The sequence below is a fragment of the Hippopotamus amphibius genome, chromosome X, assembly GCF_030028045.1.
Source record: "Hippopotamus amphibius kiboko isolate mHipAmp2 chromosome X, mHipAmp2.hap2, whole genome shotgun sequence".
NCBI classification, from domain to species: Eukaryota; Metazoa; Chordata; class Mammalia; order Artiodactyla; family Hippopotamidae; genus Hippopotamus; species Hippopotamus amphibius.
In genome coordinates this window covers 27,420,773-27,448,433 of record NC_080203.1, presented here as the reverse complement: position 1 = coordinate 27,448,433, position 27,661 = coordinate 27,420,773, and the positions used below count along the sequence as shown (strand labels likewise).

At 37.8% G+C, this 27,661-nt stretch overlaps 1 protein-coding gene across 4 annotated transcripts in view; it reads right to left on the bottom strand.

Moving 5' to 3' along the window:
• TENM1 (teneurin transmembrane protein 1) overlaps nt 1-27,661 on the bottom strand; it is a 538,104-nt gene that overhangs the window by 219,438 nt on the left and 291,005 nt on the right. For all 4 annotated transcript variants that reach the window (XM_057718000.1, XM_057718002.1, XM_057718001.1 and 1 more), the window contains 2 exons: nt 26,176-26,370; nt 22,277-22,477 (listed from right to left, as the gene is read on the bottom strand). In XM_057718000.1, coding sequence (XP_057573983.1) covers nt 22,277-22,477; nt 26,176-26,370 — 396 coding nt within the window. The remainder of the gene's footprint in view (nt 1-22,276; nt 22,478-26,175; nt 26,371-27,661) is intronic.

Sequence of the window (27,661 nt, the reverse complement as noted above, 5' to 3'; positions counted from 1 at the left end):
CACAGAAAACTATAAGACTGATGAAAGAAATCAAAGACAATACAAACAGATGGAGGAACATACCATGTTCTTGGATTGGAAGAATCAACATTGTGAAAATGACTATCCTACTCAAAGCAATTTACAGATTCAATGCAATTCCATCAAATTACCAACGGCATTTTTCACAGAATTAGAAGAAAAAATCTTACGATTTGTATGGAAACGCAAAAGACCCCGAATAGCCAACGCAATCTTGAGAAGGAAAGATGGAGTTGGTGGAGTGAGGCTTCCTGACTTCAAACTATACTGCAAGGCCACAGTGACCAAGACAGTATGGTACTGGCACAAAAATAGAAAGGAAGATCAATGGAACAGAATAGAGAACTCAGAAGTAAGCCCAAGCACATATGGACACCTTATCTTTGACAAAGCAGGCAAGAATATACAATGGAAAAAAGCCTCTTCAATAAGTGGTGCTGGGAAAATGGGACAGCAGCATGTAAAAGAATGAAATTAGAACACTTCCTAACACCACACACAAAAATAAACTCCAAATGGATTAAAAACCTAAATGTAAGGCCAGATACTATAAAACTCCTAGAGGAAAACATAGGCAGACCACTCTATGACATGCATCAAAGCAAGATCCTTTTTGACCCTCCACCTAGAATAATGGAAATAAACTCAAGAATAAACAAATGGGACCTAATCAAACTTAAAAGCTTTTGCACAACGAAAGAAACCATAAACAAGACAAGAAGACAACCCTCAGAATGGGAAAAAATATTTGCGAATGAAACATCAGACAAAGGATTAATCTCCAAAATATACAAGCAGCTCATACAGCTTCATACCAAAAAAGCAAATAACCCAATTCACAAATGGATGGAAGACCTAAATAGACACTTCTCCAAAGAAGACATGCAGATGGCTAACAAACACATGAAAAGATGCTCAACATCACTAATCATCAGAGAAATGCAAGTCAAAGCCACAATGAGGTCTCACCTCACACCAGTCAGAATGGCCATCATCACAAAATCTAGAAACAATAAATGCTGGAGAGGGTGAGGAGAAAAGGGAACCCTCTTGCACTGTTGGTGGGAATGTAAGCTGGCACAGCCACTATGGAAAACAGTTTGGAGGTTCCTTAAAAAACTAAAAATGGAACTACCATATGACCCAGCAATCCCACTACTGGGCATATACCCTGAGAAAACCATAATCCAAAAAGAAACATGTACCACACTGTTCACTGCAGCACTATTTACAATAGCCAGGACATGGAAGCAGCCTAAATGCCCATCAACAGACGAATGGATAAAGAAGATGCGGCATATATATATACAATGGAATATTACTCAGCCATAAAAAAAGAATGAAATTGAGTTATTTGTAATGAGGTGGCTAGACCTAGAGTCTGTCATACAGAGTGAAGTAAGCCAGAAAGAGAAAAACAAATACCATATGCTAACTCATACATATGGAATCTAAAAAAATGCTAGTGATGAACCCAGTGACAGGGCAAGAATAAAGATGCAGATGTAGAGAACGGGCTTGAGGACACGGGGTCGGGGGAAGCAAAGGGGAAGCTGGGACGAAGTGAGAGAGTAGCATTGACATTTATACACACTACCAAATGTAAAATAGATAGCTAGTGGGAAGTTCCTGCATAATATAGGGAGATAAACGGGATGATGGGTGATGACTTAGAGGGCCAGGACAGGGAGGGTGGGAGGGAGTCGCGGGAGGGAGGGGATATGGGGATATAGGTCTGAATACAGCTGATTCACTTTGGTGAACCTCAAAAACTGGCACAACAGTGTATATTCCAATAAAGAGCTTTAAAAAAAATTCTCCCTAGACATCTTTCTATGTAATAAATTAATATATGTACATAGAGATACATGACTAAATGGTATTTTAACCTAAATGGTATAATATTGTATATATTTTTCTAGAACTGGGAAATATTTCTAAGACATATTATTGTCCATTTAGAACTTATTCTTTTGGTATACAGCATACCCTAGTCTGAATGTTCTATGGTTTAATCTTTACAAATGGATATTTAGATAGTTTCTATACTTTTTTCTATTGTAAATAATGCCTCTTTGTGCACATGTGCCAGTATTTCTCTAGGATATTTCTTAGAAATGTAATTACTGGGATGAAGGCTATGTGCATTTTAAATTTTGACAGATAGAAAAGAGTGTACCAATTAATACACCCACAAGGACACTGAAAGAACACTTGGTTTCTAGACACTCTTGACCAAAGTGAAAGAACACTTGGTTTCTAGACATTCTTGACCAATACGAATGAAAAAAGTCTTGTTTTGATTTGTATTTCCCTGATTACTAGTGATCTGAGCACCTTCTCCAGTTGCTTTCCTAAAGACTATCAGGATGGTCTTGAACAGATTTCAGAATGGCCCATAGTAAAGGGTATAATGTTCAGAGGCCAGAGTTACACCATGTGCTCTGAGGGCACAAAACAGATGATGTAATCAAAGGACGAAGTAATTTCAAGAGCATAATCATTTAACCCTTCTGCGCTTAGGAGACCCAGATTGTTCCTGAATCTTCATAGGCAGATGAACAAATTGCTCTTCAAACCATGTAAAAAGGAAATGCCATGATTTGCCATCAAAAGCAATTCTGATTTTTAAATGATCTCCTCCCCCTATGAAATTTCCCCAAATGGCCAAACTTGATTTATTTTGCTGTATTTTACTTATATTTTTTTACTCTATATTTTTATGAAGTTGGGAACACCTGGTCACTATGCCCTATCTGAAAGCTTTTCAAGTACTTGAAGACTATTACTAAGTCTCATATGAACTCTCTTTTCTCTGAATGAATAAGGGCTTTAACCTATCCTCAGGGATCTTTTTGTGCAGGATTTTAAATTATGTTGCTCTCTACATTCCTAAATCCTGTTAGTTCCTAATACAGAAAAGAATAAAGAAGAAAAAGACACCCCCCAATCTAGTGAAAAATGCTATCGATATTTTGGCATCTTTCTATTCTGTACTTTATGCACTTTATTGACATATTAGATACATTCTTTTTTACTTTATTTTTGGACTTCTATATCTTGAGAACTTTCTAATATAAATTAAAAAGTCTTTGTAAACATTGTAATGGCAACACGATATTCCAGAAGGCACCCTAATTTACCTAATCAGCCTGATACTCTGACACATTTAAGTTGTGCCTGATTTCTTTCTATTTTGAGTAACTGGCATACTGTTTGGATGTCCCATTCCCACAACACATAGGATTCAGCACATAGTAGGTGCATAATATAAGCCTGTTGCCTTAGAGCCTAAGTTCTTTCCAGGGCTGAAATCATTCTTCTTATCTTACGGAGATAATTACTACAAATGATCAAGGTCACAACCAAAGTACAAAATATCACCAGTATGTCCCTGAAGAGTACATAACAGAAGGAGTTACCTAGAAGGAGGGGTTAGATTGTATCTTGTCGCTCCACTTGACAGGAGTTGAGAGACCCCAGGAGATAGGAAAAGAAGAGAAGAAAACTACAGGCACCTGTGTTGACAGAGACTGGGTTCAATCCATATAACAGAGAAACCCAGATAAACCTGAAGATTTCTTCAATTCTTCTTATGCAGGGGTAGCTGAAGATAAATGTTTTCAGCATGGAGATGTTTCAAATTATTAAGTATTTGGCCCTGATAGTAAAAATGGAGAAACCTTTGGGCAAGCTAGCTTATACCTGAGAACAGCCTGAATAAATGAAAGATCCAGACAGGTGAGGATGCACTTAAGTGTATTTGTATTGTAATTTGGACTATTTTAAAACATACCTGCTATTTCATTCTACCTGGTTAACTTTTGAGTTATGCGTGGCAGGTTGGTTTTAATCCCATTTTTTTAAATGCACGTGATAATAGCAATTAAATAACTAGCTACATGTCTCAGAAAGGACTTTTAGATCACTTTTATTTTCAGTATACTGCTGGGATCAGAAGAAGTCCACCTCCCAGATAATTAGCACTCCTTTTCCTCTCAAATCTTGTCTTATTGAAAATATTAGGTTGAATCATATGAAAATGTCACATTTATAGGTCAAATATCAGCAACTTCATATGGTTCAGTCTAATATTGGGGGGCAGGGAGAGGAGATGAGTAGCCTGACCATTTCCTCCAGGCTAGTGTCACCAGCTTCCTTTGCAAAAGGATCACAGAGTCAAGTCTTCTGCTGATAAGAGGTTTGCAAGTCCTTTGCAGAATGAATATCTTACACTGATAGGTAATATAAGCAAAAGAACGTCCCACCAGAAACCAAAACAGAACAGCAAACCCTGTGCACAGTTCAGTTTTCAGGAATACTTTAAGTAGGCACATGTTTTCTTTTCATTGACCATCCTTGCCCTTGCCAAATCGGGATGACTGACACCCTTAATTTGCAATTTCCTAAATTTCAAGAGGTTTTTTCTTTTTGATTGCTATATAATGGTTTACCTAATTATTTTTTTCAAGTTGCAGTTTTTGATGTTTAATTTCAAAATCAATTTAAGATGTCTCAAGCTCCATTAATACACTGTGATATTGCTTCACTCATTTTCTTGCGAGGCACTTACTTTAAAAAAAATGCATCATTCTAATGATTTTAAATTACTCTACAGTGCACATACCAATTTACAACTATTACAAAGTTTTACATTTTTTTCCCAAAGCACTTCAGTTTTAAAGATGTTCTGTATTTGCAGGTAGAAGGAGAGAGAGTTCACTTCTAAAAGGGCATGAATACAATTTATAGCCTTTAAAATTCTCTACCCTCTCTGATACAGAATGTAACCTAAGTAAATAAATTCTTAACTGTTCAATGGGCATGTAAAATAAGCTTAGGTTGAGGATATTATAAAACAATTTTCTTTTTATTCAAGCTAATGACAATATTCTTTATAAATGGACATACACTGTGTGTGTGTGAGCAGAAGTGTGTGAATGTGTGCAAGCGTGCATTGGTGTGTATGAGTGGGCAAGCATGTGTTTGAGTGCATGCATGAGTGTGCGATGGTGTATTTCAGTGCATGCGTGATTGTGGAGTGTGTTTAAGAGTGTGTGCGTGAGTGGGTGTATGTGTGTTTGTGCATTTGTGTGGCTGTGAGCATGTTTAATTGTGTGTGACTTTCTGGTTTAAATATGTTCTGGGAGATTAAATGCTATGTGCACTTTTATGTAGGCAGTCATTAGAGTGTGCTCTAGCCTCAGCATAGAATGGGGGAAACACCCCCCCAACTGTATCTATAACACATCTATAAGATATTTGCATAAACATGCACACAATTTATACCTTGCTTGAAATTTGCAGGGAAAAAATAGCGATATTTAAATTTTGCCCCAGGATTTTGCACCTGGTTATATCAGTTTAATAGATGTAAGTCAGCTGCCAACGTTGGGAAATCTTCCTTCCCCGCTGCTTTAAAAAATTTTTTTTTGGTTACTTTATTCTCTCAGGATTCCTTATTCACAGTGACACATGTCACTTTCACGGCGATTGAGATTGATATTTAAAAGACTGAGATTGATATTTAAAAGATTGATATTTAAAAGACTGTAATGAACATCCGTTTCCACTTCAGACCACCCTGAAAGTTGCAGAGGGCGCCAGGTACATTCCTGGGACCAGAAAGACACCCATTCATCGATACATTTCCCTTTTGTTGGTTAAAGCATACTGCTCTAGAAGGTAGAAGGCAAAGTCCTGAGGGCCAAAGTTATCATGTCATGAGTGCCAGGTTCAGTGCTAGAATCTTTACATACATTACTGCATTTAATCTTCATGGCAACCTTGCAAGGTAGTGTTAATTCCATGTTTGAGATGAGGTGTTGTTGCTCAGAGAGGCTGAATGAGTTGCTTAAGGTCACGTGGGTAATTAGGGGTGAGGCTGGCATCAAACTCAGTCTGTCTGACTCTAAATTGTGTTCTTTGTACTACACTGTGCTGAACCTTTTTGATTGAATCTGAAAGTATGACCTTTACAGAATTTATATCTTCCATCCCTGGGCCTGGGGTTTATTTGATGGCCTGCTACTCTCTGGCCCTCAACTGCCTTCTCTAATGATGCCTAAAAACTTGATTGATAGCAAGTTCATATCTACCTTAGAGGCAATGAATAAATTCATGAACCATACTTCCGATGATGTTAAACCTATGTGTTTATTTCAAAGTATACTGGCTTGATTAAACTTTTTTTAGAAACTATTTACTCACTAACCATCATGTGCCAGAGATATTACACCCATTTTACAGATGCGGACATCGAAGATTCAAGAGGTAGGGTAATTTGCTTAAGACTACATAACCAGAACCTGCCAACTCTACAGTGCCGTTGGCAGTCTTGGATAAACTTTTCTGGAAAGGTCTGGGTAAGTCATTGGATGTAATCAAGCCTCATTTCTTCATTTATAAAATGGGAATAACAGTACTCTCACTGAAGGGTGGCTACAAGGATGAAAGACAATATACACATAGCATATTGAACATAATAGACAGTTAATACATGATAAGAAATATCTGAGTCATTACAGTTAATGATGGGTATGGTCTTGGGCAATAAATAGACCTAGCTTCAAAGGTTCTGCCTCCAACTGGCTATGTGATCTGAGACACACTGCTGAACTTCTCTAGGCTTTCATTTCCTTATCTACAAAATGATGATAGCGTTCTATAGCACCTTTGCCCGAAGTGGTTCCAAAGAACCCTTCTATCTCTGTAGGATATAAAAAAACGTTAAGCAAAACCTGGGTTTACTGATCAAAATTTTGTGGGAAGCTCTGGTAGACAGCTTTCCTTATTGCGGGGAATTTTTAGAATCTATAACATGAGAATGTGCTTTGTGAATTTTCAAGTGGGGGCTACCATGTAGATTTCTCCTTTTACTTTTTCACCATAGAATGTTTTTTGTTTGTCTATAACATCTTGCAAGAAACAGTTGTATAGAAAATACTTTGGAAATACTGAGTTGTCATGAAGATTAAATGGATAATACTTGCAAAGCATATATATAGTAAGAGTTCAATAAATGTAATATCATTGTCACTATTATTATTATCATAATCTTCATTATAGGCATTAACGAGCCCCACCACGGTACAGATTACCTGGGCCAGAAAAGGTATATCTAATACATATCTAGAAATAGGGGTGTGCTACAGACAGAGGTTTTTGTCTGCCAGATTAGGGTGAACTAGTCCAGTGTTGGTAGAAGCTTCAGCAGACAATATACTAAATAACAATTATATTGGGTGTATCCATCTATATAAAATAGAATCCTCCGAGTCACCATAGGGTTCCTTGAGGACCAAGACTTTTCTGGTACATCCCAGGCTGGAATTCCACAGGTAGAGACTCTGTTGTTGCATTGTCTTTTCTGATTGGTTTTAACATTTTCATGAGACCACAGGTATCTTCCCATATATGATAGTTTTGCCTCTTTCCCTCTCCACTTAGCTAAGAAACAAAAACAACTACAAAACTTGGCAGAGGTAAGGTGAACTGCTGTTGAATCTCTGACTTACATACTGGACTGTCTTCCTTTTGGTCCTGATTCAGTTCCCTGACAATCTGAAAATGATTTGCCTTTACCCTTGTATATCTCCTGTCAAGGTGCACACAGTTTGCTTAGATATATGGCCCTTTTAAAATCATCTTTAAACTTTTATCCATTCTCTGCTCCTTATGGTAGAATTAATCATATCTTAGGAGCTGAATTCTAGGATGGTAGTGGATCCTATTGCTTTCTACCAGAAGTCTTCAGGGACTATGTGGGTTACTTCCCCATGAACCAATCTTTTAGAGAGAGAGATATTTTTAGAGGGAGATGTATTAACCCAAAAGGAAATTTCCTCACACATAAAAAATGTATTTATGCACCAAACCTGCTGGTACTGAAGAGTAGGATGTGGGATAAATCTACAAGAAACTTTGTCTGAATCTAACCTAGAAGCCAACATTATAGATTTTATTTGCTATATAGGATTATTGACGAGGATCAGCTTCTCCTTTCTCACTATCTTGCTTAGATGGATATTATGAAAAAGGCAGAAATTAATAATTTTTTCACTATTTTAACCCTTGGTGTAGCTGTTCTGGAGCCTTTTGCACTTATGTTTGGACTAACAATGTCAGGAGGCTGAGAGGATTGAGATGGACTGGGAGCTTTCATGCTCTATTGGTAATCCATTCGTTCCCAAGGACCATTTCAATCCTTCCCTCATGGACCTCAAGCTAGGGACATCTCCCATGATGAATGGGTTGATGATAATTAAAATGGATACACGCTCTGTCTCTACTGTCCTAGTATCTGGTTTGCCAAGAATGTTGGATAGAGAAAAACAAACAATTCTGGCCAGGTTAATGTGGTGACCTTCATAAATAAAAAGAGGCCATTGGATTTTTATCAAAGTCAAGTTGTGTTTATGAAAAGCTTATTGCTAAGTAAAAACTCAAATTTAATATGACCTTGTGGAAAATCTGAATTCGATTCTTCCATCCCGTAAAGAGGCCAGGCTCTGTGGTAGTTAAAGAAGGTATGAACTTGGAGAGCAAGGTCATGGCATCTCAAATGACAACTGACAACTTGGTGATCCCAAGCCACCTCCGTCTATGTTTTAGTAATTCCCTCTTATATAGCACACATGATTTTTTAAACAATCAAGCTAAATAAAGCATCTGAGGAAGATTTCATGGCTGAAGAGCCACCCAAGAGCCACTCTGAATGACAAGCTCTAATCTGTGCCAGTTTGTTTATTATCTCTATAGGTTTTCTGGCTGGACTCAAGGGTGTTCTAACTCATTTTATGACATAAAAACTCTTTCGTCCATCCAAGTTATAAACCTATTACTTTATTAGACATTTTATTTAAAACATGTGCTGGTGTCCTTGAGAGATGAAAAGTCTGGGCTTCTCAGGTTTATGTTCTATACAAGAAGTAGATGATCATTAGGTATTTAATTATTCTACTATTGTCCCACATTTGTATTCTTTATTGTATTTTGCAGAACTCTGAGTATAATGACTTGATGCTGCCCCTGTCTTAGGAAATATAAGTATAAGCATTCTTTTATACTTCCTTCTTATGGTTTTATTGTCATAAACTAGAACTGGATTAAATAATGGTTACCCCTGGTGTCTTAATAGTGCCAAAAAGGATTGTTGGTCAATTATACTAAAACACAAATCATCATTTTTGGTAAACCTTTTCCAGATATAGCTGACTTTGTTGGCACTCTTATACTACAAGGTACTTATTCAAGTTACCTTGGTATCTGAATATGTTCAATTTAATTTGGAAGATACATTTAGTTATATTTTCCAGGCTAAACTTAATAATACCATATGCTAGAGCAGTGCTGTCCAATAGAAATATAACGTGAGCCTCAAATGCAAGCCACAGGTGTAACTTTAAATTTTCTAGTAGCCACATTAAAAAATTTTAAAATACAGGTGAAATTCGTGTTAATAATATATTGTATTTAACCCAGTATGTAAAAAACTTATCATTTCAACATGTAATCAATATGATAACTAATAAGGAGATACTTTACTTCATTTTCCATACTAAATCTTGAAGAGGATCCATAGGCGAAGTGTCTCACTGGTCTCAATACAAAGAAAGTTTTATTTCCATTGAGCTATGGGTTTGGCTTTATGTTGAGGACATGGTGAGTCACCGAAGTGATCATGTTGCCCTGATGTGTTGGTTGGAAGCTAGAAAACTACAATGAAATTTGCTGTTATTTAGCTGAGCACATGGCTTCCTTAAAAAAAAGATTACATTTCTCAGCCTCCTCCTCTGCAGCTTGGTGTGGTCATGTGACTTAATTATTGGTCAATGAGATATGAATAAATGTTTCTAGCAGTAGCATCAATGAAGTCTCCTTAAAACAGAGGAGACAGGCCCTTTTCCCTTTCATTCTTTCATCTTGCCTGAAATGAAGATTCAGGTGGTGGCTGGACCACTGGCTGCCATTGTGTACTATGAAGATAAGGGTCCCATCTTAGGGATACTTGAGGTGTGAGCCAGAAGAAACTTTCTTTCTGGAGTCATCATATAAGCCTTGGTCTGCCTCCCTCTAGATTTCTTTTGTGTGAGAGTAAGGTCAAAGTTACATCTTGTTTAAGCTACTCTTTTTTTGCCTCCCCTGAGGGAGGTATTTCCTGTCATTGAGCCTAATCTTAGCAGACAGATCAGGAATATAAATTTTCCTTGAATGTGATTTTATGATGAATAGCAGGACTTAAAGTAAAGGGAGGAAGTGATAGAATAAATACTTTTAAGCCAACTTTTCAGTGAAACATCTATTCTACAAACACAAGAAATAATACCATTTGGGTAGGGACCAAAAAAATGTAATGACTTTGGAATAGAAAGAATTTTCATCCTCCTTTAAATTAATTCAGCTTTACCATGTCTGAAAATGAATTTCTTTGAGACAGCTACTAATTTATCTTCTACTTACAAAAGATTTGCCTTTGAAATGTGTCTTTACAATGAGAATTGAAATATAATGACAATAATGGCTACCATTTATTATTATAATTTAATGTCTACTATGGGAGAAGCACTATGCTAGGTGTTTCACATACATTATCTCATTTAACCCTTACAACTACCCTAAAAAAGTAGGAATTATTTCCACCTTTTACAGGAGAGGCTCAGAGAAACCAATTAACTTGCTCAAGGTCACACAGTAACGCTTAGAAGCAGAGCTGGGATTTGAGTTCATTTCTGTCTTAATTTGTCTATGCTGAATCTCTGACAATTTTCATAACATTGTTTCTTTTTTTTCAACACTGGCTCAGATCACTTTCATCAACCTACTTCTCCCCTAAATCATAACATTCTGATAGTCAAGGAGGAGAAGGATGCTAGGATCCTGCCCTGTATATATGCTCGTTGCCAATTTTCTAAAGATTCAGTGGAAGTGCCAACAATGGAAAGGTAACATCTGTTGAATTTGAACAAGGCTCTCTGAATGGTATATTGGACAAAGGGTCTAAACCAGAAATCATGAGACTTGTCTCTCACATTAACTATATTCCTAATCAGCTGTGTGACCTTACACAAATCATCCAACCTTTCTGGGCCTTAGTTGTCTTTCATAAAAGGAAGGGCAAAACTATGAGATCTCGAAGATCTAATCTAGTGTCAATATTTCATAATTATGCCAAAAGTCTGTCAAAGGAGAAATAAACAAAGATAGTTGGAAATGAAAGTAGGCAGTAGTATTTAGAATGCTTTATTTTTCATTACTTGACATGCAGAATTCAATTTTAAAAATGAATGGCCCTAGCAGAGAAGTGTGGGACGCTCTCTCTGATTGTTGAAATTGTTTACTCTTGACTCCACTGCTAACTTTGACTGCTATGGTTTCAGAAACATCTTTTGAAGAACACTTTCTCAGAACATTCTTCCAATGCACACTAACGGAACCATTTTGCTGGCATGGAATGAACTCTTGTAGGTTTGTTGGACTCTAACGTGTTTACACATACCTTCGAAAAAATTCTTGACTTAACTGGAACTGAAATATTTTTCTCTACTTAGAGTGAAAAAAAATTATTAAAAATAAATTGAAATGTGAATTTAGCTGAAAAACAGATTTTGCAGATGTATACGTTGAGATCCATCATGGCTGACTGGCCTAAGATTACTTGGAGAATCAGAGCTACGGCAGGACATGAGAGGCATCTGCTGATCTGGGTGACCTAGCGTTTTGGTGAGGGTCCAGAGTGGGAAACAGATTGTTAGCTGAACCTTGGGCCTGCACAGGATCATGGCTCCATAGTAAAACCAATCTAGATGAAATGTGCCTTGCAAAACAGACTAGAAGAAAATGATCTGTCTCAGGCTTGGGTCTGAGGAAGTTAAACAACAAGCCTCCTCTGATACTTCATGGTGTCTAGCCGAGTTCCATGTGGGTCTGGGGCCTGAATTTGTACCATCTGTATGGTCCAAAAAACTGTAACCTGCGATTTTTAATTTAAACTTTAAATGAGTACAAACAGTTACCATGTTGTGTACCTGAAATTGGTATAATACTTATAAATCAACTATACTACAATAAAAAAATAAAGTTTACCCTGATCTGTAGTGCAGACAGGTTCCTGACAGAAACAAACATAAATCTTCCCCAGACTTAGAATTTCAACATATTTGAACCAACAGTAAAAAAATAACAGAAACAAGAAAGCAAGCCATCATATGCAAGAGTTGACAGAAACAAGAAACCACAGACCCAGACCCACAAAGCCTTATCATGACCTATTTATCAGATACAGCATATAAAATAACTATGTTTAATGTATTTAAAGAAAAGAGAGTAAACAAAAACAGGATTAAGGAGCAAGAAATTGCCCAAAATTAATGAGGCATATTTGAAAAAAGAACTAAATTAAAATTTTAGAAATAAAAAGAAATCACTTCAATTTAACATTTAATGGAAGGGTTACACATCATAATAAACGAAGCTAAAGAGAAATTTAGTGAGCCGATTTAAAGAACTTACCTACAAAACAACAGAGAAACAAAGAAATAGAAAATTGGAAAAAGAATAAAAGACATAGAGGCCAGAGTGGGGCAGTCTAATGGAACTTCCTAAAGGAGGTAACAGAGAAACTGGGAAAATCAAGATCCGAGGAGATAATGACTAAACATTTTCTATGATTTATGAAAGACATGGGTTCTTATATTCAAGAAGCTCCACAAGTCACAAGCAGGATAAAAACAAAATTAATCCACACTGATCTTTAGGATAGGACACTGGGCTGTGAATTCTATTGCCAACCTCAACTCTGAAACGTACACAATAAAGTAACTTTTTCCCTGTCTCACAGCAAATTAGTTCCTTCAGCTATAAAATAACGAAACTTATTACCAACCCTGCTTAGACCTTACAGACATTACGAGAGTAATAGAAACCTGTTTGCTAGGTTATTGGGAATGTGGAAGTACAAGTACAAGTCAAGTTCTTTATAGCAGATGCAAGTACCCATTCAGAATTTCTATGAGCTCTACCTTATTACGTTTCCAGGTGAAAATGTATTGTCCTTACTCTTTAATGGAGGACTAATCTCTGTCCTTCCTAAGCCTCTTCTTCTTTCCAACGACTTAGAATAATACGTGTGAAGCAAATCTCCGGAATGGTCCTAGAGGTATTTTGTATCATCTAAGCTCAATATGCAAGCCACACACTAATAATGACTCCAGATTATGGGCATAATTATGAAATGAAGAAAATGTATATGTAAGTATTTGCAGAAAAAATTTAAACCAATACAGATAAATGCAGGATGTTTTCATTACAGGAATGAAAGTATCTTTCGGTTTATTTGGGGGAGATGTACGGGGTGCTCTTCAATATCTCTAATCATTGGAACAACTTATTCTGATCCTTCTCCACGTCCTTACCACCGATTTTGCACAACTGAACTCTGGCTTCTTCGGAGCTCTCTCAGCCATCTCCACTAGAGAGCCTTTCTCCCTCCTCCTCCCCCCATCAGAGGAGCAGGCAGCAGGTCAGACTGTGGAGGTGGGCACCCAGCTGGCTACTTTCCCTGAAGGAGCTCACCTATAGGATTCAAATACATCTTTCAGATACACCCTTTTCTGGGTCTATTTTCATTTCATGTCAATAAACGTGAATGGAAAACAATGCCAAACAGACAGTGAACTCGGAATTCAGAATAATATTGAGTTTGGGTAAATGAGAGGAATGCATTTAATAGTGCAGCACAAAATTTTCCTGTTTTCTTTTGATACTCCTATTGGTCCGTCCAAATGCATTCCTTATTATTCACGGTACTTTAACCATGTAAATAAGCATGCATCCTCACACTCATGCTTACTTAATTACATTTTTCTTGCCTCATGGTTGCCACCTTATTTTAATATATGTCCCTGGTTTACAAAACAATTTTAAAGCTTTAATGTCCTGGAAAAGTTAGTAGAGTTAGTACAGATTTACAGAGAGGAAGCTGCAAATTTACCTCCTTGTTCAAACTTGTCAAATTGTCAAAAGTTTCACTGGATTTTTGCATTGCAACCTGCTAATGATGGCAGAACAGGTATGGCTTTTATTGTCTCAGAACAAAATGTAAAAGATGTATCTTGAAAACATTTGATATTTGATGTGCTTTGAATCACATCACTGTATATATAATCTTGTGGCTATTAAATAAACTCTCTCTTATAAAGATAAGGGATTTTTGAATCTGAGAATATTTTGGGGTTCAATTTCCATTTTCACTTGAGACAAAAAAAACTTAGGGGGTGTCAAACCATCTCTGAGTAGGACGTGTTGCTAGGAAATCATGAGAATAGTATGATTTTTTTTCCATTTCACGTCTACTTCCCCAAAATATTTATGTGGATTCTATCTTACACACTTAATTTGACTTAGAATTCTATTAAGGATGCTCCTAGGTTGTATTTCTAGTGCCACCAATGAACTTCACTTACTGATTCAGTAAATCTATGGTTAATGTTTTGACCTCACTGTAGTGTTAATGGTGTAGCCACTATGTTTCAAGCAGGGGTTTGTTTTATTAAATCAATCAAATCAGAGTCACCTTAAGGTTTACCCTTTATTTTTTACTGAGGAGAAAAAGAATTCCTTTAAAATAAATTTGATCAGAGGTTGTCATACTTTGAATGCAAGTTAAAAATAATTAAGCCTACATAGGAATTAGTCATAAGCCTTTCACCCCTGTATGCTAAAAAGCACTATAAAACTTCCCATCATGTTTCAGTGACTGTCTATATTTGAGCTTTTCTTTAAGTCCAGGGAATTTGTAGCATTATAATGTATTAACATTGTTTGCTAACTACTAGAAACTTTTCTTCTGAGAACTCAGCTACTGTGCCTAAGAAATTCAGGTGTGTGTCCTGAACTGAATAGGGAAAAGTACCTGCAATCCTAGGTTCCTAATCTGGGTACATTGATTATCTCTTTTCTACTGAAGATACTTAATTTTAGTTACTTTATATATGAGTGGATTTTTCTCTTCAGTGGCATGATGAATGACTATATAGTTGTGCCTGTAGCATGTGCATTAGATTTTGAACAAAGCTTCTTTATCAAATGGCATGTACAACCCTGCTGTTACTGTAATATCTGTAGGAAAAATACAGTGTACACACTAATCATTTCAAGTGGCCTAATCAATACCTGGAAATTGCAGGCAAGTGATGCATTGTATGTGATACATATGTAGACTCAGATGAAAATCTTTTTGATTATTAGCACTTTCAATAAAGGGGAAAACTAATAATGTTTTTAAAGCATATGGTACTTGTATAATCAAGGAAACTTTTCCTAGCAATAATAATTATATGAGCCTTTTACAACTTCCTCCTCTAATTACCCGCTTTATTAGTAGATGCATATCACCCTCCATTAGGGAACACTTAAAAACATAACAAGACATTGTTATATACACACATGTTTATGTGTGTGTGTATGTATATCTCTACAAATAGAGACAGATTCTCAAAAAACATGGTCTATATATCAAAGTGTGGATGTCCTTATGATGAAAACAAAACTATTTACAATTAATATTTTCTCACCATTATAAACAATATGGAGTTAGAGTTTATGGACTGCATCCACGAACCGTCCATAATCAGTGTCAACAGCTCGATACACAGGATCAAGAGTCATAGATTTCAGTGTTGAAAGGGGCCTCAAGGGCCATTTGGGTAATCTTCTACCATTCCAAAAATGAGGCAGCTGAGACTCAAAGAAGTTAAATGAGTTACTCAAAGTCACTGTGCTGTGAATACACACACACTCGCGCCCATGCACACATTCCCACACGCACACAGTATCATCTCTCTGATGGACAAGATGGCCACATGTCATAGGATAGCCTCAAAACAAATATCCTTATAACAAAGCCTTACGGGATCGCCAGGAACTACAGATGATTTCTGTTATATAACAAATACATATCTCTCTCTCTCTCTGAGGTTCGGAAATACTTCAGGGCCTAATGTTCCATCTCTCTAGTTTATTAATCCAGTTCTAAGATCCAGTATAATGAGAGGCGATCACGGTAGAAAGGGCAGAAGCTGTCCTCTCTTTGTGAATGCTTATCTGCTATGAATTTCATGATCAGTTATCTGAGAGTAACAACAGAAGGTGTGACTCAGAGTAAGTTTCATCAAGAAGAAAAGAGTACAAAGCTCCAAACTCTGCTGTTATGCTCCCTCTCAAAGACTATGTGACCAGGAGAAGCCAGATGTCATGAAAGAAATGTAGTAGATGCATTTTACAATGCTGATATTAGAAGCCGAGGCCAGTATCTTCAGTATAGGCTAAACGTATTACTGAGATTTCATGGCAAGGAGTTCTATTTTAAGGGAGCATGATTTGACCTGCGGTATATCCAAATCTAAACTATGCTATAACAAGCTTCTATTGTATTCCTCTTGAGGTATTTTTAAAGACTAATGAGTCAACCTTTGTGAAGTACCACGAGACCTTCAGGTTAAAGAAGCCTGTATCAAGTATCAATTCAGTGCCGCTAACAATACTCAATGTACCTAGAAAACAGACTGAAAATAATCAATAAACGATTCACTGCAGTCCCCTTGGTATCAGAGCAGCACTGTTAACATGCTAACAGCTAAGCTTCATGCACTTAGAGGAAGAAAATGATCAATGGCAAAGAGCATATCCACCTTTGAAATGACATGATCCATTATAAGAATCAGATGTTAAATTGCTTCCTGTACTGAGCACACTCAATTAAAAGTCTGCACAGTGAGATCATCTCGATGGTTAAATATGCTCTGTGGGAACAACCTTTATGGAGCTTAAAAATCACAGAAGGACTATTCCTACCATGACACCGGAGATTTGGAAGGCATTTCCTTTCCCTATTTTTCAAGTTGGTAGTTTTATTAGGAAGCCTTTTGCCTGAAAGGCTGCAGTTTGGGGTCATACCTATTCACCTTTTTGCTTCTTTGAGCAAGAGATGCTTCTAGTGTTCATCCAGAATGGATGAACGTGGCTTTAGTCTGCATTCTAACTTAGTCTACGTTTAGTCCACACTGTGTCTGGACAAGAATGTGTCATTCATGCACTTGATATTTGATGCCCTTCATCTCCTTGAACGCTCCCTTTTCAGTAAGCTAATCTATTCACCTGAGTCCCTGCTCCTTGTCTAACTCTTCCTTTGGTGGGGGTGAGGGTGGAGGCTGCGAAGAATGCTAGATGTAGAATGAAATCAACAGCCCTGGTTTCTACTTGCAGGTTTGCAATTAGCCAGGTCTATGGCATTGGACAAGTCATTTAACTTGGCTGGCCCTCAGTTTCCTCATGTTTCAAAGACTTGTATACTTCTTGTTCATTAGTTACTGTCTATCTCTCCCAGACAAGCTCCACTACTAGTGCAGGAATCTTTGCATTCCTCACTGATGTATCCCAAGAGCTAGCACATGGCACATAGTAAGTGCTCAAGGAAAATTTGTTTAACAGAAGAATATTTTATATCTCCATTAGCAGTGTTACCAGTCATCAGGTAGATATCGTACAGTCAGTGAAAATTTCTGCCTCCCCTTACACTTATATAGTAACCAAGACCTATTTCCTAACCTCTCTGATGTTGGTCCTTTCTATATCAAGTTTTCATCATTTTTTTACTATTTTCTCCAAGCCATTTTCAGAGTGACCCGTTTAAAACGCAAACATGGTCAGAACAGTAACCTCTTTAAACCCTTTCAATGGCTTTCCCATCATCCTCAGGATCAAGTCCAAACTCTAAGTATGGCATACAGGCCCTTCAAGATCTGTGTGGTCTTCAGTGACCATTTCTTAGACCTTCAGGTAACGTCAAATACACCTTGCACATTGCAACCCTCTCTCTTTTACAGCACTTGGTGAGAGCTATTTTCAATCTTTGTACACATTTGTCTCCTCAACTATAGATAGATTTCATCATAAAGTATCCCGTTGCGTCCCATGGTAACAGGGACATAATAGGGGCTCAATAAATGTTTGGTGAATGAACAATTAAGTGAGGAGGTTAGAATGGTGCCCTGGCTCTCACATCTAGGGACAAATTGCTTCGCCCCTCTGCCCTCGGTGCACTAGAAACCTTAGGGATGCCGAGGCAGGTGAACTAGAGGCTACCACACTTGTAAAACATTGAACCAGATATCTCTACACTTCTTCTTGATCTAATTTTTGGTGGGGCTCTCATTTTTTTCTCCTCATTTGCTTTGCTTTGATGAGTAAGCATGGTCTGGGGTGAGGGAGGAGTAGGGTAAGAGAGGGAAGGAGGGCAAGTGGACAGGCGTGTTCATAATCAGCCTTTTCCTCCTGTTCGGAGTGATTTTCTTCTTTGCTGACAGGACTGACTGGGGGGTAGGGGTGGGCTGGGGAAGGAGAAACTCTTAGTACGTGGAACTCAAAGTAGATCATTAGAAATACAAATATTTGAATTTGTGCAACTGGTGAGTAGTATATGATCAGGAATTTTACCCAGTTTCGAGAAATCAGGAAGGACACAGAAGAGATGTGAGTGGCTTGAGGGAGGGATTGTATGATATAGAATCCCTATTCAGTCAATAAGTGTGTATGAAGTTATATATAAAGAGGCAAGTTGTGGCCTCAAGGGGTTAAGAACCCTCTCGTGGTAAAGATATTTGACGTTGGTGTTCTCCAGGGCTTCGACTTGCTTCAGTCTCATTTCCACACTCTTCTTGGGCAACGGTGCGCATTCCTATGGTCTGAACTGGGTCCTAAATATTTGTCTCCAGTTCCGGATTCTTCCATGAGTTCCATTCTTAACTATCAGTCTCTCACTGGACAGATCCACCTGGATCGTCTGCAGACACCTCCAACTCAGCACTTCCACCACTGAGCTCAGCATGTCCTATCCCTCTGCCCCGAACCTGCTTTTCCACCAATGTTTTTTCCCTCTCAGCTGGTGGTGCTTCCTTGGACTCAGCCACTGAACGTAGTTTTATGAGGCTCCTCTCGTTCTCTCAGCTGCCGTGGTGACTCCTTTCTGGTCTGTCTCTGCCTCACTGTTCTCACAGCTACAGCTTCAGCTCAGGCCCTCCCCACCGGCTCATGCCTGGACCACGGCTATAATCACACTGCACGTGTCTTACGTCTCCTTATCGTCCACCTCCAATGGGCCTCTCAGTTGCTGTCAGAGTGGTCTACCTAAAATGCAGTTTGTTATAAACCACTCAGTGGCTTCCAGTTGTGTCAAGAGGAAATGCAAACTCCTTAGCATGGTGTGTAAACAAAACTCCCTGTATTCCGATCCATGCCCATCTCTCCATCTCTCCAATTTTATCTTCTGGATTCCCAGGTGCAGCTACACCCAATGACTAGCAAGTCCCCAAATGTGTCATTTGAATTCACATCTCTATCTCTTAAGTTATTCCTTCTGCCTGAAATGTTCTTTCCTCTCTCTTGTCCACCTGAGAAACATGTAATCATCTTTCCAGTGTTCGTTCAAGTGTTAAGACTTCTCCAGAGTCAGAAAAGGGAATGTAAATTGGTGCAGCCACTATGGAAAACAGTATGGAGGTTGCTCAAAAAACTAAAAATAGAGCTACCGTATGATCCAGCAATCCCTCTCCTGGGCATATATCCAGAGAACGCTCTAACTTGAAAAGATATATGCCCCCCAATGTTCATAGCAGCACTATTTATGACAGCCAAGACATGGAAGCAACCTAATGTTCATCGACCAATACATGGATAAAGAAGATGTGGTACATACACACAATGGAATACTACTCAGCCATAAAAGAGAATAAAATAATGCCATTTGCAGCAATATGTGTGGGCCTGGAGATTATCATACTAAGTGAAGTCAGAAAGAGAAAAACAAATACCATATGACATCACTTATATGTGGAATCTAAAATATGACAAAAATGAACTTCTCTATGAAACAGAAACAGACTCACAAATATAGAGAACAGGCTTGTGGTTGCCAAGGTGCGGGGCCGGGGGTGGGGGGGAGGTGAGGAAGGGATGGATTGGGAGTTTGGGATTAGCAGATGCAAACTATTATATACATGGTGGATAAACAACAAGGTCCTACTGTATAGCACAGGGAACTATATTCAATCTCCTGTGATAAACCATAATGGAAAATAATATGAAAAAGAATGTGTATATATATATATATATATACATATATATAACTGTGAATCACTTTGCTGTATAGCAGTATTTAACACACATTGTGATTCAACTATAGCTGAATAAAATAAATTAAAAAAAAAAGACTTCTCCAAAGTCTTCTTGACTGTAGGGTGTTTTCTCTGAGAAATAACCCACACCCCGCTCTTTGTGCTCTGCGGCACATGGCCCTGGACAGAGCCCAACAATGATACCTTTTAATATATGGTGAATTAGGTGATGGGCTCCCAGAGGACAGTATAGTACAATGGTTCAGTGCATGGAGCTTGAAGCCAGAATACCTCAGTCCAAATTCTAACTCTGCTACTTGTTATATGGGTGACTTTGGGCAAGTTATTTAATCTCTCTGTGCCTCAGTTTCCTCATGTGTGAAGAGGGCCTAATTATAGTACTTATCTCATAGGGTTGTCATGAAGATTAAGTGAATGTATGTCCAACAATTAGAAAAGCACCTAATACATAATAATTGTTATGTAAGTGTATGCTCTAATAATAATACTAATGTTAACATTATTATTTTAAATGTGAAGCTCTAGGCCATGATACTATATCTGACACATGGAAGGATGGAATGTGTTTAATAACATTTAGTAAATAAATTAATAATCAGGTTAGAGCTATACTGTACAGTCCCCCTAATTACAAGTTACTTCCCTTTTGTAACCATTTTCTAATTGTTCAATATGTGTCCTCTACTAGCTCCTTGTGTGCAAGGACCACGTCCATCTTGTTCAGCACTATATCCCCAGCACCAAGCACCACGCCAAGCACATAGTAGATACACATATATTTGCTAAGTATATAAATGAATGATCTTTAAGATCTGCATTTTAGTCATTATTACACTCTTTAGCATTTTAATCATTTTCTGAAATTATAAAATGCATCCTTTCTCCCATATTATTTCTATGTGAGGCAACAAAATTTTGTACAGTGAAGTATTCGATTAGAATTAATTCCCTTAACAGAGGGATTCTCCCGTTTCTTTATAGCACCAGATTGCAGATTTTTGGTTCAAAACTATTTCAGGTGCTCGCAGAGCACCTGTCCTTCCTGCTTATCATGTGCCATTTTACATCCTCAACAAAATTCATCAGCAGAGGGCTTGTAGGAGTTATTACTTATTAATTCTACTCACTTAATGAGCACATGGTCTGAGGATAAGGAAAAAAATATAAGGAATGATCCCCTATTTTTGGTTTAGGTGGAAAAACAAGTCATGTACACAAATACCTACAAAATACCTACATCACAATGCCTTTTTGATTCTCTAGTGATAAGTATGGTAGGATTTCAGAGGATCCTGTTGATGTGATCAGGAAAAGTTTTATAAAATGGCTAAAACTGCAGTTGGTCTGGTGGATGAGTTGAATTTTCATAGGTGGAAAGGGAAGAGCATTCATGCTGAGGAAAGGGCATAGAGAAAAGTGGGGGTAAGGAGGGCATACAGATTACTTTAGCAGAAGGAGGGGATTAATGCAGGAAGAAGAAGTAGAAGATAGGCTCGAGAGAGGGATTGGAATAGTTTGTACTGGGCTTTTGATAACAGGCTAGAATATCTGAAGATATTTCTATAGACAATGCAGAACTGTGGATGATGTTAGGGTAGGAGAAAAGGAAGAGGAAAGCAAAGTTGTGGGAATAGCAATTGGGCAGGAACATGGCAATATATAAATAAAGTGCCAGGCTAAGTTGAGTTTTTGCATGATCGGACACCAGTATAAATATTCTGCAGATGGATGGAAATGAAGGACTACTTAAATTTGGGGAAGACACAGATTGGAAATAATCTGTACAGAACTGATAACAAAAGACTTGAGAATGGATGAAATAACTACAGAAGAATACAGAATGAGGACAGAGGTTCAAGTACAGAACTATGACAATGAAAAATACAACTAAAAGCCCAGCAGTATGTTGTATATGAAAACCCAGTAAAATAGTAGCCTAGGAAATACCTGGAAGCCCTTTATAACCCACGAAGCATGCAGACCAGAGTTTAAGAAATACTACTTTAAGGTAAAGACCAGTAAGAACTTGGGGGTGAAGGAAGAACAAGAAGAAAACTCTGATGTACCTGTTGAACAGTCAGATCCTGTCCACTTGGGATCGCAGCTGCACGTTCCAGTGTCCAGAAGAAAAGTCCCGTGTCCTGAGCACTGCTCTTGACATATGGGAAGAGGTGTTTCACAGTTGACTCCTCCCCAACCAGTAGAACAGTGACACTCTCCTTTTACACAGATGCCATGGCCGGAACACATTGGGTCTAAGCAGTCCTCTGAAGGCCCAAAAAAGAAGGAAAAAAGTTGAAAGTAAACAGGTGTGGCCAGTATACCTTAGGACAATGAAACCAAGATACTCACTTGATTTCTTAATATTACATCATTTATGCTGTTTTAATTAGGCAATAAAATGACTCATGTAAATGCTGTGTTTAAACCAGAATATCATTAACACTTAAAAACATGGTAGGCTATCATAAAGGTTGCACCCTAAATTTAGAAGAAGGAAACCACACATATGTTGTGTGAAGTTATGAGCAGTGTGTAGTACTCCCACACAAATGGGTGGGTGGATCAGTGTGGGCCTTCAATAGGAATTCCTTGGCTTTGCAAAAAAGATCAAGAATTTTTGGTAAGTCACTCCTTGTCTTTTCTGAAATTGGTATCATAGCTCCCAGAAGTGACTTTTATTAGATATGTCTAGAGGAGTTTTTATATATATTTAAGTTTGGAGTATTTAACTTAAGGTATTGGGCGAAGCGACTGCTATTTCATGAAATCATACAATATAATCAATTTCTTATAATCTCTCATTTATCTCAAAGAAGCATTGAAAATGCAACATTTTAAACGTTATTTTAAAAGTCTTTTCCTTGTGGCTTCTCCTTCTACCAGGACACTGTGACATAGATTTCAATGCTTTGGAATATCACAGACTCAATTATATTTGTCTCTGATTCTGTGAAGTCTGGAAATTTTCAGACACATTCTAACAAACACACTAAAACTATTTTAGAAGTAGATTCCTATGCTTGCCTTGGGGAAAATTATTTTGTGCTTTTAACTGAGTGACCATCCCATGGGAAATGGGAAAATTGATTTCCAAATTTCTGCTCTTCCCATACAAATAAGATGAGACCAAAGTAACTTATCCATGATGAGGATATATGCTTTGAATGACTTTTCTAGCAATGGAAATAGACTGGTACAATCTGCCATCATTCACAAGACTGGCCTAGTTTTCGGGAGCGGCATGTGCCATGGAAGAGAGTAAGTCTAACGAAGCTTTACTATAATTAGCGTTGTTGCCATTGTAAGCAGCCCATAAGCTCAGGGTCATTTCCACAATGCTTTAATACCTGAGCTAATCAGCAAATAAACACCAGAAGGTACATCTAATTTGATCCATTCATTATTTGGAGGGAGAGGAAAAGTCTAAAATGTAGATTATTGTTTCAGAAGGAAATAATTTTATTACATCAAAATACAATAATTTTCATAAATAAAATAGCATTTAACTTAATATAGTTTATTTTTTAGAAGGCCACCTTCAATGAATAGGCAAGTCATCCTTAAGTCTGAGGCACAAAGTCATATGGCTGAAAGGACCAGGTGGGTAGCATACATGAATGAGATGGGCTGGATATAGGAAAGCAGGATGTCAAATGAGTTGAACATTTACACCCTCATGAAAACCTGCCCATGGATATTTATAGTCGCTCTATTCATACTTGCCTAAATTTGGAAGCAGCCTGGATGTCCTTCAATAGATGAATGGATAAACAAACTGGTACCTCAAGACAATGGAAATTCAGTAAAAAGTAAATGAGTTATCAAGCCATGGAAAGACATGGAGGAGACAAATTCACGTTTCTAAATGGAATAGGCAGTTTTAAAAGTTTCCATATTGTGTGACTCCCATTATGACATCCTGCAAAAGGCAAGACTATGGAGACAGTAAAAAGCTCGGTGGTTGCCAGGGGCTGGAATAGGATGAGGGATAAATAGGTGGATCACAGAGGATTTTTAGGGCACTGAAATGATTCTGGATGATACTGTGATGGTGGATACATGACATCCATTTGGCAAAACCCACAGAATGCATAATACTAGGAGTGAACCCTAAGGTCAACTATGGGCTTCATCCAGTTACTAATCATAATGTACCAATATTGGTTCATCAAATGTAACAAATGTACCTTACTAATGCAATGTGTTAATAATAGGGGAAACTCTGTGTGTGTGTGTGTGTGTGTGTGTATAGGGGTGAGGGTTACATGGGAACTCTGTACTTTTCGCCCAGTTCTTCTATCAACCTAAAACTTCTCTAAAAAATAAAGTACATTAATTCAAAAATTAAAAAAAAAAGAAAGAAAAAGGGTGTGCTGGAAATGTGTCCAGTTTAAAGGAGGCTGCTGCTAACTGGCTACAATCATTGCCACCACGTAGGAATATGGGTCCAGGGTTACCAGATTTTCTAGCTGTTCAAGAGAGCCTAGAAATAGAGATTTTTATATGATACTCCTCTATTTTAAATTTGGGGAAATACATCACATTAAACAACAACGAAAACACCACCACCACCACCACCACCACCACCACTTTGTGAACCAATCAAAACCCAGCCATAGCCCCATTCCAGCCTGTGAGTTCCTAGTTTGTGATGTCTGACTTAAAACATTTTTTATTTAAAAAAATTATACTTGAAAAGCTTATACCTTTGAACATGGTATTCCTTGCTATCTTGGTTATCCTATAAATTTTCTTAGTAGCCCCTAGAAGACAAACTTCAGCTAAGTCCTTTTCAACTACTTACAAAATTTAAATCCGAAGAGTGTAAATTAATTAGGTTAAATGTTTTTCAGGGCAGACTGTAGATGTTGTGATAGACACCATTTTTTTTGGTGAATGTGTGTGTGTCCATATAGCATCTGAATGGACAACTTAAATATGATTGCAGATGGGTCCTCATAAAAACAGCTTCCAAAAGTAACTCAGGAACTCTATTGCCTTACTTAGGCCCAATGACATTCATATTGGAACAGATACAACCTTCACACCAAAATTCTGCTATGGCTAATGGGAGGTGGAAAGCTAAACCCTTGGTTGCTCATGGAGCAGAATGAGATTAAACCCTTTAAAATGCTGTGTAATAGTCTTAATGAGCCATCTTTAAAAAGCAATTATAGTGCATTTTCAGCAGTCTCTTTCCTGAATGACAGTTGTGATGAGACCATCTCCCATGGTAATGGTTTAATATTATTTCTGAAATAAGTCTTATTTGAGGAATGTGGCATGAAAAAGGTCTGATGACTAGTAAACTTATTTTCCAATGTGTTTTCTTTAAATGATAAAACTATTTCTATTTCGAAGTGTTTTGTAAATGATAGAACTATTGCACGTGTATGTGTAAAGGCTCCTTTGGGGTGAATTTTAATATAAAGGCACTGCCTTGAAACTCATTAGTGGTTAAGTCTACTTCCTTAGGCATGGAGGTCAAGTTGCAGCATGAGGTATGTAAAAATAAATAATATAAAGCAATAATAATAATGGTAATTACAAATCACTCCCAAAGAAAACATTCATGAAATGGTTGCAAATGTGCACATAGTATTAATTTTATTATGTGCTTTAAAGTAAGATGTAGCCTAGTGTGCTCTGTAATAATGAAAGCATGTAAATTAACACCTAAAATCATCAGTATGGAAATTCTCAAGTTATAAAACATTGCTGAAATGAGAGGGGAAATGCCATTTTCCACTCCTGCTCTGCAAGGGTCACAGATAAGGCCTCATGTTAATATTAGAGGCTGTCAGAAGAGACACAAACTCCCCCTGCTCCATGCACTAAGAAGACATGTTGAGCATTTATGTTTGCAAAGACCACTTACATCTCTACTAGAAACACAGAATGACACCTTGGACAATTCGGTGAGAGAAAAGCCTGGAGCAATAGATTAACACAGGGCTCTGACCTTCCTCGCATATTTCTCCTTTATATCCTGGCACACAGATGCAGACTCCCATGATGCAGGTGCCGTGGCCAAAGCACGTTGGGTCAATGCATTGCTCTTCTGGGACGTCGCACTCTGGCCCCTTCCAGCCATTTCGGCAGACACAGTGTCCTTTCTCGTACTCTCCATTCCCACCACACAGCACAGGGCACGAATCTGAAGGTTGGCAAAATGAACTTGTAATGTTCTCATAATGCTTTAAAAATCTCCAAAGAGCAATTCTCTATCGATTCTCATGTAATATTTCTGGCAAAAAAAATGTACTATTTCTGTCTGAGCCTTTATTAAATCGGCACATGTTCGTGATTACAAACAGAATTTTCCTCTTATAGGATTGGGGGAAAGATAAATTATAAAAACATCCTGAGTGGAGAAATTATTTCAAGTGCTTGCTTTTGATTCCACCATACTCTTAAACAATGATTATCATTACCATCTTTATTATAAGCTAGGATTTTTCTCTCTTGTGGTTTTTGTTCCTCAAGCAGATGTCTGCTACTTTCAGGAAGAAAAACCTGAAAATTTGGAAAACTAGTAGGGAGTTATTCATAGTATAGAATGTTATCTTTAAAAAGTTGTGCATTTAAAGAGATTTATGGTGGACAGATGTCTATGCCTATCTCACACTGTGCAGATCTTTATTAGAACACTCACTCTGCTTTGGCATTGTTTGTCTTCTTATTAAAAATATGGGTTTCCTGAGGGCAGGGCCTGTATCTTCTCTCTTATTCACCTTTTCAATACCAGCCATGGCCTCTACTTCTACCCCCCACCTCCTCAAGATCTATCAGGGAACTGGGAACCTAGCAAGTGCTGTCGAATTCTCTGTTGAACAGAATTTAATCTAAAGAAACTGAGTGGCTGAGAAACCTGAGACTAAAGCATTAGCAGAATGAGAACTTTAGGAACACATTGCAAATGAGCAGAAAGCATCTCTAAAGTAATAACTGTAAGGCCATGGGGAAAACACACTGTGATTTACCTACAGCTTTTCAAGAATTAAACTACGGGTAAGGCTAGTTTAAGTCTAGTCTGAAAAGTTTAACTTCTGCCTTTCCAGTCTTTCCTTTCTAGACTACTCACCCATTTGGTGGCTGTGCACCCCTTCCAGTTTACCTTGGTGTGTATAAGTGGTTACCCACTTCTGCGCTTTCTTAAAGTTCATCCATAATAAATGAGTTTATGAAGGGAACAGAAGTATCATGGAGTGGTTGGGTCAGCGGATTCAGGTACAAATCCCAGCTGTTCGACAACCTTGGTTAAGTTATTTCACCTCTCTGAGGTTATTTCTTTGCCCATAAAACTGGGACAATAGACCTACATTGCAGGACTATCGTAGGATGTAGGAATTAAAAGAAGTATCGCAAGGTGTTTAGAACAGTGCCTGGCAGAGCAAGTGCTCAACTTTTGGTAGTGGCAGTGGGGGCTGTTGCTGCCATTGCTGCTG